Source organism: Aulonocara stuartgranti (genome assembly GCF_965226115.1).
Source record: "Aulonocara stuartgranti genome assembly, chromosome: 11".
Classification (NCBI taxonomy): Eukaryota; Metazoa; Chordata; class Actinopteri; order Cichliformes; family Cichlidae; genus Aulonocara; species Aulonocara stuartgranti.
In genome coordinates, this window is record NC_138947.1 from 22893616 (window position 1) to 22904818 (window position 11203).

The 11203-nt window shown below is 40.7% G+C and overlaps 2 protein-coding genes across 2 annotated transcripts in view; one reads left to right on the top strand and one right to left on the bottom strand.

The window, feature by feature from the left end:
- Window positions 1-11203, top strand: part of mtbp (MDM2 binding protein) — a 61680-nt gene that overhangs the window by 28075 nt on the left and 22402 nt on the right. The window lies entirely within an intron of this gene.
- On the bottom strand, window positions 4179-10770 carry LOC309717965 (uncharacterized protein; the record flags this gene model as incomplete). The annotated part of the gene is made up of 3 exons (XM_082552906.1): window positions 10438-10770; window positions 7720-10010; window positions 4179-4257 (listed from the first exon to the last, which is right to left on the bottom strand). Exons 2-3 carry the CDS (start codon window positions 9198-9200, stop codon window positions 4179-4181), a joined length of 1560 nt encoding a protein of 519 aa, XP_082409032.1. The 5' UTR covers window positions 9201-10010; window positions 10438-10770.

Here is an 11203-nt window from a genome sequence, read left to right on the forward strand (position 1 = left end):
GTTTGATGTGTGGCAAGCAGCACAGAAGCAGGATAGCTGAGGAAGAAGAGCAGAAAACGGGAACATATGTAGTTGTAAATGTAAATATCAGTGATACTTGTCTTGTCAAAGGGAATAAAATAATGAAAATGTTAACTTACACACTCATTTAGAGAGGATCTTGACACTGCACAGAGGAGGCACAGTCAGTCTGACAATGATGGTGATCTCCAGGGATGTTTTCCTGCAGCAACATTCCTGCCAACTGGCCATATGATCCAGAGTAGTTGGTTTGTAATGAACAGAAAGGTGTATATGTTAGGTAGTGTGCACTCAGAGCTGGTCCTAAGAAACAAACACATCCTGTAATAAACTGAATACCTGTAGTAGTGCTGCTGCAAATATGAAGCCCTTCTATCATGAGTGGTTTCAAAGAAGGTGTTTTGGAGGCTCGGTCACAGAAACTGTGCAGTCTGTTCAGTCCTGAGTGTCTCAGCTGTGATGGGGATGGATCACAGAGGGAAACACCTGAGTACAGACATTACAATACACTCTAACACTCCTAAGGTCAAGTGAAAACACAATTTAAACACTTTACAAAGAATGAATACATGTTTTCATGGAAATTATGTCATTAACCCTTTTTGTTGTGAGTAAATCTCACCGACTGCTTGTGGGACAAGCTAGAAGGAGGACTTATCACAGAATGTCTCCTGTGCTCCAGATGTGAAGTCTCACGCTCTGATCGTACGGCGATGAAGATGGTGATGATGAAGCCTCTCTGATCTGTGGCATTACAGTTTCTAGCTGCTATGTGCTTCACACTGTTGGATCTTACATGTGAAGCTTGGAGAAGACACAGGAGGACTGTGTCTCTCTTAAAAAAGAAAAAGAAAAAAGGAAACCTAACACCCCCCCCCCCTCAGCTCCCACCGTAAACCCCCCCCCCCCCCCACTCAACTCCCCAACCTCACACCATCCAATGTCTATACAAATGTAGGGTATCAGCTGGTAACAGAAAGCAAGTGTTACATATGTACTACTTATGTAACACTGCTGAAACATTTCTGGCCAGAAATGTGCAGTTATCAACCCAGACCCACCCTGATGATTGCACTGGCCGAAACATGATAAAAGCTCATAAAAATGTATGTTTCATCGAAAGATTTGTCCAAAAATATAATCGTATACTTTTGAAAAAGTTTAAAGTTTATAACAAACCAAAATAATAACATTTTTGTAAATAGTATTTCAAAATAGAGGCACACATAAAGTGGCTTAACTGTCATTATTGCTGTAATTAGGTTTGTTTGTTTGTTTGTTTGTTTGTTTGTTTGTTTTTTTAAAAAGCAACCTTTAGTCATTATTGTTCTCTCAGAAACAATGAAGAAGCTGTTGAACATTTATGTGTTGTGTAGGCAATCCTCTGGTCCACCCTCCCTCCCTCCCAGCCACGGTGAGACTGGGGCAGCCTGGCAGGATGTTGAAGCCTGGCTGCAGAGAGGATATGCCTACACTATTCATTTTAAACTGCTATATTTGATTTTTCTGACATTTATAGGTTACTGTTAGTGAATTTTAGATTTTCTGTGATAAATAAAATTGTCATCTTTTACTGATATCATTACTTAATTCATGTAATTGTATTTTATGTAAACAATTCAAACATTATACTGCAATGCAGAGCGTCAACTTTTAAATATCGCTCTACTTTCTTAAGTCATTCAACAATATAGAAATTACTTACTGTATTCAAAGATCTAGATCATGAATCATCACAGGACAATACACAGTATACTGGGTCATGGTAACTATGGTATGTCTTCATGACTCCAGAATGGAGACATCGATCTGACTGAGAAATGAAAATTAGGTCAAGCAGTGTGTTCTTCTCTGTGGTAGGGGCAGTGATGACCTGTGCGTATCCCCTAGACTCAAACAACTCCATGATTGGTTTGTTTGCACTGGATAAAACATTCTCATTAAAATCACCACAAACTATGATGGGATGACAGTCCATGATCTCCAATGAGTCTAATAGGCTTACCAGGTTTTTCAGGAATGGCCTCAGAGTGTAGTCTGGAGGTCTGTATACAACTGCAATCAGAGCACTGACTGGTGCTTCAACCTTTAAAGCCAGAAATTCAAGGTCAGTTACATTATGGATGTACTGTTTTTCATGCACTTGAATGTCACTTTTCACATAAACAGCAACTCCACCACCACTTCTGTTTGCCATCTGGGGAAAGTTTGTGTAGGACAGGTGTCTGTTGCGTTTGAACAAATTGTAATTTTCCAAGTGGAGACTCTCTGCGACAAAAGAGCCCCGCAGGTGTGTTTCTGTTAGGCACAAAACATCTGCTAGACACAATTCATGGTGACTTTTGATGTCATTAATGTGAGCTGGCAGTCCCTCTGTATTATGATGAACAATGGTGAAAACCTCTGACCTGCTGAGGGTTTGTCTCACGTGTAGAAGAGGCATCATGTCATCAAGGTTGGCTTGTCTCATGTTCTCAAGTGCTGCAGTGATTTCTGGGTTGGTGAATATTTTTTTCTCCTCCATATCAAGAAGATACAGTCCACTGAGAGACGTCACTCTACTGACAGCTACGTAGGCCATGCCGGGCTCAAAAATGCTCTTAAGAGAGACAACAGCTGATGTAGTTGTCATACCCTGTACCTTATGTATTGTACATGCAAAGGCCAGCTTCACTGGGAACTGTCTTCGTACCACTCCTTTCTGCTTCAGATTCTCCTCTGCTCTCTCAATGTACACCATGTCGTCTGCTGGTGTGCGGTTATTCTTTCCAGATGTCTCATTATCCATTTTAAGTCCAAGTTTGATGATGTGTTGGTCGTTTTCAGAGTGAACTACTCTAAGTAGTTTTCCAAAAGCTCCATTAACCAAACCATTTTGTATGTCAATGTTTCTGGTGAGCATGACACGAGCTCCTTCTGCAACTTTCAGTGTGTCTGGTAACTCGTTTTTACCTCCTTTCAACGGTCTGTCTTGAAGTGCCATTCTGCCAGTTCTAGGATCTTTTCTATAATCATCTGCATGGATGTCAATGATATGAGTGTGGAGCAGAGCCAGTGTTGAAGAGTTGTGTGCATCCACTTCTTTATTAGTTGCAAAAATGTGCAATGCATCAGTCGGACAATGGGCTGGTTCAGTTATGGCCTGTAACAACAAATCTCTATCTGCTTCGCAAAGCTCATCCAACTTTCCTTTTACACGAATTCTGTTCAGCATCTCAGCAAAGACAACATCATCTTTCTGACGCATAATCTCAGTCAGAGTGATCATCTGAAAATGCTCCCGCCACAGGTCGATCTCGGACGGGTCGTGCACACAGAGAGGTTTAGACTGTCGCACTGGGGGTAGCTGATAGAAGTCTCCGACAGCAATGACTGACATGCCTCCAAAGGGTCTCCGAGTCCCTTTGATCTGTTTGAGTCTTGCATCTACATATGCAAAGAGATGTCTTGACACCATAGACACTTCGTCAATGACGATTATTTCAGCATTCAAAAGTTCTGATCTGACTTCATCCAGCTGATTGCCAAGTCCCTGAATGGGAGGTTTTAAGCTTCTCGGGAGCTTGAGAAGAGAATGCAGTGTTGTTCCAGAAATGTTAAAAGCTGCAGTCCCAGTGAAAGCAGTTAACAGGACAGTGGGTTTTGATATGTCAACGTCGTCTGCATATCTGGGCACTTTGCTCAGTATCTTAGATGCTTCTGAGTAGATGCATTTGATTAGATGTGATTTTCCTGTTCCAGCACCACCATTAATATAAAAGAAAAACTGCTCTGGATTTAGAGCACAGACTCTTTTAATGCACCAGTCTCTAACTGCATAAAATATGCAGGCTTGCTTCTTATTCAGATTTTGAAACATCTGACGTAACAATGTGGGATCAATAGCAGGGGGTTCCCTGATGGCTCTGACTTCTGTTGAAGCATCAGCCTGACGGCTGTAGTCGGGCACATCTTCCTGTTCATTTTCATTGTCTCGCTCTCTTTCTTGTTCAACAAGTGGCAACCTTACGAGATCTGATTCAGGTGCCAGATTACACCATTCGTCAGTCACACCTCTGTTCTGCTCATATTCCTCAACAGCGCTCTCGATCTCCTCACTGTTTTTCTCATATTTTTCTCTGTTTCTTTTGACAATGTGTTGCACGTACTCAAGACGGTCAGTACCTGGCAGCTGTACACAGCCAGCACCATAGAAAGCCTGATAGGTTGGCAACGATGGTGTTTTCAGTTCGTGGTCTGAACGATGAGGAAGGTACAGTTTAAGCAGTCTTCCGTAATATTGCTCTGGATGTTTTTCTTGTGAGCAGCGGTGAAATCTGATGATAGCAGGCTTATTGTTTTTGCGCCTTTGCACAAACCCCATCTCATTGAGAAGGGGCAAAACATCTTTACCTTTTTTCTGTTGGCCATAGACAATCCTGCAAGTAGCAGCAAAGTCTGCCATGCACATCTCCTCATACTCTGGTGTTTCAGGTCTGGCTTTGTATTTGTCATTCAAAGATGTCATCCAAACATTGGAAGACTCAGGTGTTGTGTTGTCCAGAACTGACAGGGGACGACTCATTTTCACAGGATTATCATCAGTTGGAATGAATATTACAGCACGTGAACATTGCTTCATGTGAAGACCACATGCACGAGCAACACACTCCTGTGCACTGATCTCTCGCTTCTTTGAATATGCCTGCATGACGGCTCTCATTTCATCGCACTCATTTACACTGTCCTTATGGGAGTTCTCAATGACAGTTTTCAGGTACTCAGATAGCCCGCCCTCTTTTTTTGATATATATTTCATTAAATAATTTGCAGCGCCGAAAGCATCTAAAACAAAGCTTATGTCGATATTACTGTTCCAGGCTTCAAGCAGATGTGGATTATAGCCATTTATCCAAGAGTCTTTTGGATCACGCTTTAGTATGATCGTACTCCTCATGTTCATTTTATTCAGGTATCTCTCATATTCTGCATGTGTCAACTTGCATCTTTCCAAGAGCTGCTCTAAACTCATGGAAGCAGTTTCAGGTTCATTCAGCAGCTGGTTCAGTGGTCTGAGCTTGTTCTTTGCCGTTTCTACTTCCAGTGCATCATCCTCACTGGGTCTTGTGATCATTGTCTCATTGCAGGGTGGTTTGGGAAAACCAAAACGGCACCCGGAGCTTAAACTCCTAAAGCACGTCTTTGTGTGGTTCTTACTGTGTTTTTGCACTTCTGTTACTTTTTTGTACAGTTCGGGTTGTTTATGTGGATCAGGCAGCTGAGCTGTGATGTATTTGTTTATAAAATCAACAACAGTTTGCTCATCATCCTCCTCAAACACAGGAGCACCTTCTACCCACAGGAGACAGTGTATGTGTGGGCTTCCTCTGTGCTGAAACTCAACTCTGTAAAAGTAGTCAATGACTTTGCCAAGTGGCTCTGCGGGAGATAAGAGTAAATCTCTGAATAATGCTTCAACTCTCTTGTCAAACATGCGCATTGTTGTGACAGGATTGCTTCTCAGGATGTCACACTTTGCTGACCAGTCGAGTCCTTCAAAATTCACTTGTTCACCTTGCTGCCTTGTTATTGCCTCAATCACTTCAGGCCAGCGCATTTCAGCAGCTGAAAATGTGCAAAAGAACGTGGGAGTTCCCAACTGTCTGATCATGGCAAAAAGATCTCTTGTTGTTTTCTCCCAATAGGCTGGGGTTCCTCTCAGAGGCTGCATGAATCTCACTGCATCTTTATTTCGCACCAGTTTCTCCACCTCATGTTTATCTTGTAACATGCCTGAGGTTATTTTTCTACCATCTCTGGTCAGAGGCTTTGCCTTCCTTAACTGTACTGTCATGCTGGATGTAGCCAAGTGTATTTCAGTCACAAACTGTGCAAAGAACAAATAGTTTGTGTCTTTGGCAAAACGATCATCAATGCAGAAAAGTCTTGATTTGAAATACCCACTGGGGGATACTTTGATCAGCCTTCTTTCATCAAGTGTGTTTTGGCCTGTAGGAAACTGCACAGGGAAGGCCATGGCCTCCAGTTTAGGTGTTTTGAAAAAACTTATTGGATTGTTTCTCTCTGCAGGAGCAACAGAGTAGATTCCTTCACTGAAACATAATATCTCCTCAGCCACATCAGGGGGCTGCAAACAGGACTCGAGTGCAAAACCACCATTAGTCAGTCCATCTGCTTGCTCTGAATCATCTATCATCTGTTCATGCGATTGTTCACCATCACAGGGTAACATGTCAATATCCTGTTCATTTTTATTTTGTGCTTCACTCAGTGCATTTTTCTCACAGCTGTCAATTTCCATTAAATCAGCCTCATCATAATCGTCCTCATTCATGTTTTCATCATCATCATCATCTTCATCAGGAAGTGTTGGATCACACAGCTCAGCATCATCTCTGATGCTCACATCCTTATACTGTGGGTGAATCTGCTTGAGTTTATGCAGTGCTTGCACAAGTTTAGACCAGCTTACAGTCTGAAACAGCTGATGACCTTTGTAAGACAAGCGTCTCTTCAGTTTTACTCTCATGATCTGAGAATTAATTCTCAATCGAGGCAATGCTTCAACAGTTTCCTGTACCTCTGATGGGACACAGACCACATTTCCTCTAATTGCTCTTTGTCTGCCTTTGGGAAGAGGAATGATCTTGGCAAATGGTATGCACTTGGCTATGAGATGTCTCTCCAGTATGTTGAGATCAGACAGTTCAGGTGGAGTATCAGCAAGATCCAGTTTATTGGCAACAGCAAGCGCTGGCATGGATCCATTTTTAAGATGATCGTGGCAGGTGTGACAAATCCACTCTCTCTTTCTCTCATCGGGAACATTGCACTGCTCATTTCTGCAGTTTTCATCACAAACATGAACAAATCTTCCAGTCAAACATGTTGCAACCACATGTGGGTTTTTGACATACTTTGACCTTGTGCAGGGTCGCACTTGGTTTGGAAATGAAGCCTTGAAACAGACAGTACATGGGTATGATGGTCCAGCTTTGATTTGTGATTTGAACACAGATATGGCCTCGTTGATCACACTGTTGTCACTCTCTTGGGTTTGTCTGTTCACCCATCTGTATTTCCTTTTTATTTTCATGGCACATCTCATGTTGTGCATAATCCTGAATGCAAGATTACTTTGATACCTGTCTCGCATTAGTTGTTTCATTAGTTGTCTGTGTCTTACTCTGAATGCATTGTCACGTGCATAACGCTGAGTCACTCGAGATCTCTGTCTCTCTCTGAATTCAGGGTTTTCTTGATACCTTTTAGTTATATAGTTTTTTTTTTTTTTGTCTAAATTCAGCATTGTCACAGTAGCGTCTTTTAATATATTGTTGTTGTTTCTTTCTAACTGTAGCATTCTCAGAAAAACGTTTTTTAACATATTGTTTTTGTTTCTTTCTGAATTCATCATTTTCACAGTAACGTCTTCTAATATATTGCTGTTGTTTCTGTCTGAATTCATCATTTTCACAGTAACGTCTTCTAATATATTGCTGTTGTTTCTGTCTGAATTCATCATTTTCACAGTAACGTCTTCTAATATATTGCTGTTGTTTCTGTCTGAATTCATCATTTTCACAGTAACGTCTTTTCATATACTGTTGTTGTTTTTGTCTAACTTCAGGATTGTTTTTATATGTCTCGCTTGTGCAAGATTTTTTCTTTTCTTTGTGATCTTTATTTGAAGCATACTTTTGTCGTTCTTTCCTTTTTTGGTTTTCTTTTCTCTGATTTCTGGGTTTCTCTGATGCCATTAATCTTCTTTTCCTTTTTTGCCTTTGTTGTTTATTAACTTTTTTCACTTTTTGTAAAACTATATCAGAAAGGTCACAGGCAGCAACATTTGTTATGGCAGCATTTGATTGACATGAAAAAGCATCACTTGATGGAAGGAAACTTAATTCACTGCATAGTTCTTCAGTTGGTATATTAGGAGGTTCATTCTGATCTTCATATGATGTGAACTGAGTCATGTGGACTTCTTTTTGTTTCACCAGTGGCGTACAAATGGACATTTGACAAAAGATATTTTCAGTCGGATCAGTGGTTGTGTTTCTCCTTGGAGTAGAGGGGTTTGCTTCATCAACAGTTGTATCAGAGTGAGTAGGTGCCACAGCAGTGGCAGCTGTTGGTCTGCAGACTGTGTCTGTGATAGTATCACTCAGGTTGACTGTGCTCATACTGTAGAACTGCACAGGCTTCAGTTCATAGTTACAAGAGGGTGATATCTCCATCATTTCATAAGAATCTTGTAGCCTCTTAATCATGTCACTGAGGAGTGTGAATTTCAGCATCACAGCTGTACCACGATTACGTGACTGTAGTAGTAGAGGAAGACCAATGGGTGTTCTGGGGTGTGGGTCAAAGAAACCATATATGCCTGATGTGGATCTGAACACTGCGATACACAATCCACTCATAATCAGTAAGGCATACTGCACATCTGACAACAGGCAGCTCAGTCCTGCTTCTAAGCTCAGAAAGGTATCTACTGCCTCCTCTGGAGGTTCTTCAAATGTCCCATACCGGGAAGGCTGTGTCATGTTGACATGATACATAGACCTGCGAGCATCAACTTTGTCTGGCAGCTCATCGGTAGCCAAATGAATATTTTTAGGAAATCTTTTCTTGGCCTCTTTGTACATCACATCACCTTTATCCAAGACCAGATTAAGGTCAGCTGTAGTCATGTTTTCATTCTCATGAAGGAAAGCAAGAAATGTGAGTGAGTTACATGTGCACTGCTTGTTTCTGGAGTCTCCATATTTAGGATGAGCCTGGCTGCGAGATGCACAGACATGTATAACAGAGGGCTGGTTTTCAAGGTTCAGTCTTTCTGCATGAGATGGTCCTGTCACATCACTGTGACAGCCTCTTTTCAAAAAATCAGCATAACCCACCTGTGGGTCACATGACACCTCATGTTGTTCATTAAATTCATGCTGCAGTCCACTCTTTACAGCATCAGCATAAGATACCTGTTGTACATGTGCAGGAACATGTTGACCTGCCTGTTTGACACTGTCAGAATTGGTCTTTGTAGACACACTGTCTTCTGCAGAGCTCTGAGGAAAATCAAACTCAGCTTGTTCACATGTTGGTACTTTGTGAAACTCATGAAACTTTTTCCAGCGTTGTTTTGCAGCTTGTGACTTTTTCTGCTTCCTTGGCATTTTCACACACTGCAAGTGTTTCTTAGTCTTTAGAAAATATGTTCACAAGATAAGAGTGGCACACACCAGGAGATGTTGTCTTTGTTTTTATATTTCAGTTTTTATTTGTCTTAAACAGTTGTCTTTCGTTTGACAGTTTGTTCTTCAGTTGAGAGAATATTATGCACTCTCTTTATTGGCTTGGCACAACTTAGCAGCAAGCCAAGAGTGAAAAACAGGTAGAGAGAAAATTTAGAAGAGAGAACAGGCAGAGCAGGAGAGACACGGCTGGGAAATCACAATCAAACCGTGAATTAGTTTTCTTTGTTTGTTCAGTTTGTTCTCAGGTAGAGGCAATATATGCACTCTTTATTGCTTTAATGGCTTGGCGTTTTTCAGCAGCAAGCCAAGAGTGAAAAACAGGTAGAGAGAAAATTTAGCAGTGAGAACAGACAGAGCAGGAGAGACACGGCTTTAAATCAAACCGCAGATTTTTCTTTGTTTGTTCAGTTTGTTCATAGGTTGAGGCAAAATATGCACTCTTTATTGCTTTGTTGGCTTGGCGTTTTTCAGCAGCAAGCCAAGAGTGAAAAACAGGTAGAGAGAAAATTTAGCAGAGAGAACAGACAGAGCAGGAGAGACACGGCTTTAAATCAAACCGCAAAAGGATTGTTGGTTTGGCAAAATTTCTCACAAACCACAGAGTGAAATACAGATGGAAAGAAGGCAGAGACAATAGGTGGAGCAGGACAGAGGATAGAGGGGTTGGGGGGTTGGGATGTGAGAGAGAAGACTGGAGATCTGGTCCTTGTTCTTCTTCTTCTACACACTCTGAACAAAAAACAAGAAAAAAAATAATTTTATTAAAATTATATCACATGGTAATTGTATGAACTAAATGTGACTACTGCAAAAGGACAAAACAAATATTCAAGCTAAACTGTTGTCGGCTGCCATGTGCAAAAAGTTGCATAATTGGGCACTTTTTAAAAGAATAAATATTTAATTAAATTCAGCAATAATATTTTTAAATACAAATATGATTGAGTGAATCATTAATTAATCACATGTAGTGTGACTACAAAAATGTACGAAAAAAATATTTTAGCCCAATTGTTAAGCTGCACTTATGTGTATTTATTATAAAATTGTGTTTAAAAGGTCTAGCACAAAGTTTGAACCCATCACTTTACAGCTTATATTAGTCATATTATTTTTTTATTTTGGTCTACTTCTCTTACAGTATGTGCACACCTACCAGGCAAAGCACAGTGTCAGTCAGGTTCCTGAAAGAAACGAGAAATAATACGTTAGTTGTCTGTACAGTGTTATCAGACTAACAGAAATACAAAGCCCACACGACATGATACACTGAACTTCTAGTCAGCAGGGTAATTATAGAGTAATATAGCACACCAACTGATACAGCAGTCATTTTACAATTCAAACTAGTTAACTGAAGTATTGCCACTTATGTAAGGCTACTGTTAGACTGTTACTAGCCTTAGCATTGCTGCTAGCGCTAGCATTCCGGCTAGCATTAGCACTTCAGTTAGTGTTAGCAATGCAGCTAGCGTTAGCATTGCAGCTAGCGTTAGCATTGCAGCTAGCGTTAGCAATGCTGCTAGCGCTAGCAATGCTGCTAGCGCTAGCACTCTTACTGTTAAAACTGAGCCACAATGGCAATAATAAAGCTAATTTCTTACTTTTGTCTCACTGACCGGCAAGAAATATCACAGGAATATTATTTTTGTCAGTTAACAACTGCTAAGGCTAGTGTTAGCACTATAGCTAGCGTTAGCATTGTTGCTAGCATTAGCATCGAAGCTAGCATTAGCACTGCTGCTAACAGCAAAACATCATAAATGTATATAAATGATAGCGAAGGTTATTCTTTTTTCTTTCTTCTTTGAATTCTTTTTAACTCTGTTGGACTTGATATGTGAGTTTAAATGTCAAACATGTATTTTTTCCATCATAAAAATAAAACACTGCAGTACTGAGTGTACTGTACTTACCACAGC